The sequence below is a fragment of the Histoplasma capsulatum genome, genomic scaffold, assembly GCF_000149585.1.
Source record: "Histoplasma capsulatum NAm1 scaffold_3 genomic scaffold, whole genome shotgun sequence".
Classification (NCBI taxonomy): Eukaryota; Fungi; Ascomycota; class Eurotiomycetes; order Onygenales; family Ajellomycetaceae; genus Histoplasma; species Histoplasma mississippiense.
The window spans coordinates 986,161-992,874 of record NW_001813980.1 but is presented as its reverse complement, the minus strand read 5'-3'; the positions used below and the strand labels follow the sequence as shown (position 1 = coordinate 992,874).

The window sequence follows — 6,714 nt, the reverse complement described above, 5'->3', positions numbered from 1 at the left end:
ACTATATAATTGTGTGAATGGCTGTCCTGGAGCATGGCTTTGACAATGAACAATAAATGGGGCTATCATGGGATCATGAAACCGCACAATCCTCGGTCTAGAGAGAGTGAGGGACACCTGGGATACAAATGCGTTGATTACACAGTAACGGCTCAGACCATGAAAGAGAAATATACACATACATGCCATGCGAGAGGCAGAGACTTGATATTAATAAGAAGAAGGAGTATGACAAAGTTCCTCCATGATGGAAGCTGTCGCAGCCATTTGAGGATGATATTTGACTGCAAAACGGCATGGACGGCTGAAAGAGCAGCCATGTTAACTTCTATCTTCCAGGCTAAGGAGATATTCTATCCATCATCTATTAGCTCCTGCCCTCTCATGCTTATTGTTGTTTGTTGTTTGTATCTTATCTTGACATACCTATCTGAGGTTTGCTGGCGCTCTATCTTTTTCATCTGACTGAACCAAGAAGTGAAAACCAGATGAGATTTATTCAAACCAAATCAAACCAAATCACAAGCAATGGAACAAATGACTTCCCAAATACTACCAAATGGGCATATGGATTTCCAGATATCAGTTTCTGCAAGGGCAGAGACAACTGCAGGAGGTGAGATCCGTTTTTTTGATAATAGGGAGCTCCAGAAGGGGATAAAAAGAGCATGAAAGAGAGCAGGAAAAAGAGAAACCACAAAGCAAGAGGCAAAAAGAAAAACAACAGAAGTTCAAGGGCCGCTATCTGGGGACAAAGAGGAGATGAAGCTGGATATAACACACAGACATAGTTAACTACAGATATACTAAGTATATAACACACAGCGCATGGATTGGACCCCCGTTGTTGAGGCTGACAGCAACCGTTGATGGGCATGTGACTTCAACCGAGGCTTCTCCAATCCCCAAGGTATACAGCGACGTGATTGGCTAGTTCCCACGTGGTATGATGTAATCTATATACATGTGATTCTGACTTGGTAGGTAAAGTTGTTGTCGCGGGAGGAGCATATCTCAGGGAAAATTTCCAGCAAAACGTAGGTACGCAGTAGTTATCCTAGTAACTAGTTAGTAGTGTTACGAAGAAGACCAAGAATAAAACTAGTTAATTACTACTAAGTCTCCGATACATTTCTCACTCTCGACTGTTTTGCTCCTTGGATATGGGTTTGGTAGCTGCATAACTACTCGTACTAATACACATTGCCAATAACAGAGCACACAGCGTGAGATATATATACATCATGCTGAGGCAGCCAGTGTTCATAACCGTGGATACAATACAACCCCTTTGGAATAAACTTGTACACTCCATTTTACTGGCTCAGAGGAGCGGCCGACTTGAAGCCTGCGGGCGCCTATGTAGGAAGGAGATACCGGAAGATACCGGAAGGAGATATAGGAGCGAGCACGACGAAAATAGCCATTAGTACGACATCCGAGAGGAGTGGATAATTTGAGCAATTCTTCAAACTACCCAAGAGAATTGAATTGTTCTTGCTGTGCTGTCTGGTGTCTGTCTGCCTTTGGGAAGCTTCAGCCCTAAACACGGGAAACATCAGTATCAACAACCAGGATAGGATAGAGAGAGTCGGGGCAAAGGGCAGGAGGGACAAAAAGAGAACAACCCTGGAAATAAATGCTGGATGCTGAATGCTGACTGACCTGCGCTATGATCTGACTGCCAAAAGTTACCACCTCCCGCTGCAGCTTTGTTGCGATCCTGCATTTCTCCCGTCGAATGCGGCGCCTCCATCCCTGTCCTGTGTATTTCATTTCTCTGCGAGTATCCGTAATCTGCATCCATTCGTCCATCCACGAAGACCGAAGTACGTACATAGTACTCCGTATGGAGCACATCATCTGGCCTATCTTCGGGCCCTGATCGCCGCTGTTCACCCCAGCACGACGCCCCTTTTCCTGCCTAGGCGCCACGCCATTCCTCCCACGGTCCCACAGCTGCGTAGATTAGCTTCCAGCGGCGCCAGCTAACGCCCAAATGCTGCCCGGGTCCATTCGCAGCCAGCCAGTGACTGCCCTTGGCCAAGCCATTTCCCCTGGCTTGGCCTCGAGAACTCGCTGCGACCGTAATCCGTCGCCGGCCAATGGCTGGGATGGGATATTCACCGCGGCAGGGAATCAGGATAGTTATTCGATTACCACTACCACTACGGAGTACGGAGTACAGCGTCCTTGTGCCGTCGAACAATCCCAATTCCTTACTTATATACTCCGTACGGAGTACATATAGTACTGTGCTCTCCTTTTTCCTGCTGCCAAACAGGCGTGACTGGAACATCCGCTCTTTTGTTTTTCCTTGCGCTGGCTCAAGCTCTCTCCTCTCCTGCTGCTGTTCCTGAAACATTATTGAACCCCTTCGTCCCCAACATACGCTGCAATCCGTCGTCTCCCGGGTGATTGTCGCCAATAGATCTCCGCCCGTTCCATGTCGCTTCTGTTTCGGGCTTCGAGGGACGCCATCAACCCCCCTTAACTGGTCCATTATCCGCAAAGAAGGCATTGGCTCCCTGGGCACATCTGTACTCCGTACTCCGTACTTACAGCGTACTATGTCTGTCCGTCCGCCTCCACTGGGCGCCTCCATCCACAGTCACGCCAACCACATCTCGCCGTTGTCGTTGTCGTTGTCGTCGTCGTCTTCGTCGCCCGCTTCCTCTGTTGTTTCAACCGCGCCAGAGAGCTGCTGCTCCTCCTCCACCTCCTCCTCAGACCGTTGCTGTGAACGGCGGCCAAGCCTTTGTCCCCGTTGCTTCCCCTGTCCGTAGGAAGCCTCTCCCCACCTCGGCTTCCTCCTTGGACGCGAAGCTGTTTCCCGCCATCAACAGCAAAAACTTCAATAATAGTAGTCCACCAGCTTCATCGTTGGACTTTTCTTCAACTGGGTCTTCGTTTGCTTCTGCTTATTCTGCGGCTTCTTCTGCTGCTTCCTCTGCTGCTTCCTCTGCTGCTTCTTCTTTTTCTGGCTTTGTGATTAGAGACCTTGATCGGTGCGTTGATCTCTCATTTTTAATTAATTAATTAATTAATTTTTTTTTTTTTTTTTTTTTTTTTTTTTTTGTTTTTTTGTTAATCTATATTCTACTCCGTACAGTCCATCGTCTCCCTCATTGGTCTTTGTTCCGACAACCTTATTTTAAATTCTAGCAGTACTCTAGAGCTAATCTCCTTGTCTCTTCCTCCCGACCTATAGATTCCCTCACAGCCAACCCTCTATCTTCTCCTCCCCCAAAGAAATCAACCAACAAAGAGACTTCTCCTTCAACCCGGCGAATGGAAAATATCTGGAACAATCCGTTCATTCCCGCTTGGTCAGCGAGCCCCTGATCCCCCTCGCGTCTCCCACCCTTCCCCGGGACTCCAAGAAAGCCACGGATCGCAAAAGATCTGTCACCATGGCTTTACACCCTCAAGCAAACAAACCTCCACCTCTTCAGGTCGATGCAAGAAAAACAATGCCCAGTTCAGCTGAATATAAGCGCCTGCCAAAAACCCCAGGGAATAAAATCACTTCTTTTTTCGGCTGGAAATCATCGTCTTCTCCTGGCGCGGAATCGAGCAGCACCGACATCTCGGACTCTGGCCCTTCAAACCTTCCATCCCCGATCAATGGCTCGATCCTCCCTGCTTCCTTCTCGTCACGATATCCTTCTCAAGACTCGTACGGTGCTCCTGCCCCTCGAACGCTCGAACGATCGATTTCCATTGCCGAGCAGGAAATGAGCGCGAAGGTGAAAGAGATGGAATATGAGCTCCGTGGGATCAGTTCAGAGTTGGCTGGCTCCATCAAGCGTGAAATGGAATTGGAAGATTTGGTGGAGCGGTTACAGCTGGAAGCTACCGTGGGGCCGGAACCAAACCGACGCACTAGCGATTACTTCTCTGACTCGGGAACAAGCTCTGTGAAGTATCCGTCTAGTGACGCGGGCGGAAACAGAGCGGAGGAGGTCGAGAGAATGAAGCGAACCTTGGAACAGGAACGTGCGCAGTTGAAGGTTGAGTTATCCCAAAGGTGGCAGGAGGAGCGATCTCGCCGGGTCGCCTTTGAGTCTCATGTGCGGATACTGGAGGCACAAGTAGAGCAGGTATGATATCGTTGAATACACACACATACACACACATATACACACACACCTAGAGTTCACTCTCCAACTGCGTTTTCTGTTTGACTGACACCTGATTTTCAGCTGCGTCGTGAGAGAGTGGATGCCTCAAATATAAGCTCGAAAACAAAAGAATTAGAGACCGCATTAGAAGATACCCGGCGGCGTTTGACGGAAGAACGACAACTGAAGGACAACTTCGAAGACCTATTAACGGCTATGAGAGTCGAGCTGGAGCAGCTTCGAAATGAACGTGACCAACTCCGAGACGAAACTGTTCCGCAGCTTCAAACCAAATTACAGCATGATTTACAAGGATTGCGCAACGACAATATCACGTTGAGTCAAGCGAGGAAAATACAGTTAGATATGCAACAACAACAACAAGCTCGTATAAACTCCATTGCCGAAGAGGATGTAGTGTCGATGGGCAGAGGTGGTCTGTCGAGATCAAATTCGCTGGCGCGAGGGCCAGCGAGACCAAGCGGTCTAGGGGGCTCGGGATCTGTCTCAAAACCGGGCTCTCGACCGGCTTCGATTATTGGCAAGGAGCGTGAATTTAAAGAATCATTAGTCGATCGGATGAAGGACGTAGAAATGCAACGTGATGCCCTCCATCGAACTGTTAAGAGCCTCCTCGAGCATCAGAACTTGCAAGCTCGGGAAAACGCGAAGCGGATCCGCATGCTGGAGATTGAGCTCGACCGTGCCCGACAATCAAGTTCTCCACGAAAACTAGGCTATGAACGGGATGTTAAAAATTTACGAGAGGAAATTAACCTTCTCAGACGCCGCACCGACGAGCTGTTGGAGCAAAAATGGCAATGCGAGAAAGGATTGGCTGGTTTGAAAATGGACTTGGACCGTGCGGAGCAGGAGACTGGTTCCCTCCGTGCACTCCTGCAGGAACATGATATCCTAGTCCCAGCTGCAGCTAAAACTGACTTGGCAGATTTTAATGCATCCAGCTCCTCGCTTGAATACGCCTTCACGCAGCTTCAAGCTGACAGCGCTTATGTCCAAGACCCCAACAACGCTCTCGGGCTGCAAGTTCGCCAGCAATTAGCCGCAAACAATTCGCTGAAACATCGCCTTTCAGAGGCAATTGGCAAGGGCGAACGAGAACAAAACGACTCAGCTACCAGAATCAACGAATTACAAACTCGCCTCAAGTTCCTCGAAGATGCCCTAATGGCCGCACAGCAGATATCCGAAGAGGAAATTGCCAAGCACGAGCGCGAAATCCAGGTGCTGAAAGAAAACCACAACGCCCAGCTCATGCGGGCGAAGAATGGCAGCAGAAGCCCTGCTATGCTTTCCCCGAGAATGCCTAACTCACCTTTCTCCGAATCCCGGTCTCCGCGGCTTGGTCTAACGACAAGTGGAGAAGGAATCTCCCTCAGTCAGGCTACCAAGATGGAAGCTGTCGAAGCCCGTGTCCAGGAGCTTGAGAAGGCCCTGCGCGAAGCAGATCGGGAGATGGAGACTGTTGTTGGTCGTATGAATATGGCACAGATTGAGGTTGCTGAGCTGCAATCTGATAGGTATGCTTTTTCTTTTTCTTTTGTTTTTTTTTTTTTTTTTTTTTTTTTTTTTTTTTTTTTTGACCCACTTTCCCCCAACTACATGCTAACAATTTCGCCCCCCACCTTTACAATAAACAGAGACGAAGCAATCCGCCAGACCCGCAAGCTGCAGGCACAAATCCAAGCTGAGCGTGAAAAATACCAGAATGGATCTTCTCAGTAAAGGGAAACCACGAGAAATAAATCCAGGAACGAAAAACGTCCCATTCAATCTCTCAGACGACAGTTCCCACATGTACGCGATGGTATATACGCAAATACATATGTTATATTAATCACCTCAACCTAACCCCACCCACCCGCAACCTACCAACCGAGAAAGAGAAGACGTTATACATTTCAGCATATGGCATACGCATACATGATACACGTACACATATACCTACGCTTGCACTTTCACAGCTTTACAACCCTAGACATCCAACTGCCGTTGCTACTTTTCAACCCTTAGTTTTTACTTTTCCTTTTTAATTTCTCCCTCTGTTTCGATTATCATCAGAACTCCTTCCTCACAAGGCACAAGCCGTTTGTTTTCTCAGTTCCAGCCCTTTTATTCTTGCTTGCATCAGCCCAGGCGTCTTGCTTCTTTTTCTATTTTTTATTTACACTTTATATATATTTATTCGTCATTGGCGCGAAAATATATATGGGTTCTCTTTTCTGGCTTCAGCAAACAATGCCGTCTACGCGTCGCTTACTTATTTATACCCCTTTGCTTTTTTTGCTGGCTTGAAGGGATGTCTGTTTGGTTGTTGTTGTTCGACATTTCTGTCATTTCTGACGAACGTTTGTAACTCTTCTAGCTTTTTTCCCCCCTACTAATCTTCTGTTGTTTTTGTGACGAATTCAGAAGATTCCGCGCATACTTTTAGGTTCCAATTGGCGGGTGAATTATTTTGCTTTTCTTTTCTCCATTTATGATTCTACTTTGCATATTTGGCGGAGAGGCATATTTGGGTTTAGTGGCCTTTCCACCGCCCTTTCCTTTTGATTCCGCCCTTTCTCTC

General features: G+C 47.8%; 2 protein-coding genes across 2 annotated transcripts; both read left to right on the top strand.

The window, feature by feature from the left end:
* Nucleotides 1–56: 56 nt before the first annotated feature.
* Nucleotides 57–934, top strand: HCAG_03432 (predicted protein; the record flags this gene model as incomplete). Its single annotated transcript, XM_001541285.1, has 3 exons — nt 57–95; nt 489–616; nt 826–934. 3 exons carry the CDS (start codon nt 57–59, stop codon nt 932–934), a joined length of 276 nt encoding a protein of 91 aa, XP_001541335.1.
* Nucleotides 935–3,413: 2,479 nt separating this feature from the next.
* HCAG_03431 (conserved hypothetical protein) lies at nt 3,414–5,870 on the top strand (the record flags this gene model as incomplete). The annotated part of the gene is made up of 3 exons (XM_001541284.1): nt 3,414–4,103; nt 4,206–5,665; nt 5,786–5,870. The coding sequence occupies 3 exons, from the start codon at nt 3,414–3,416 to the stop codon at nt 5,868–5,870; spliced, it is 2,235 nt and encodes a 744-aa protein (XP_001541334.1).
* Between the last annotated feature and the right edge of the window lie 844 nt (nt 5,871–6,714).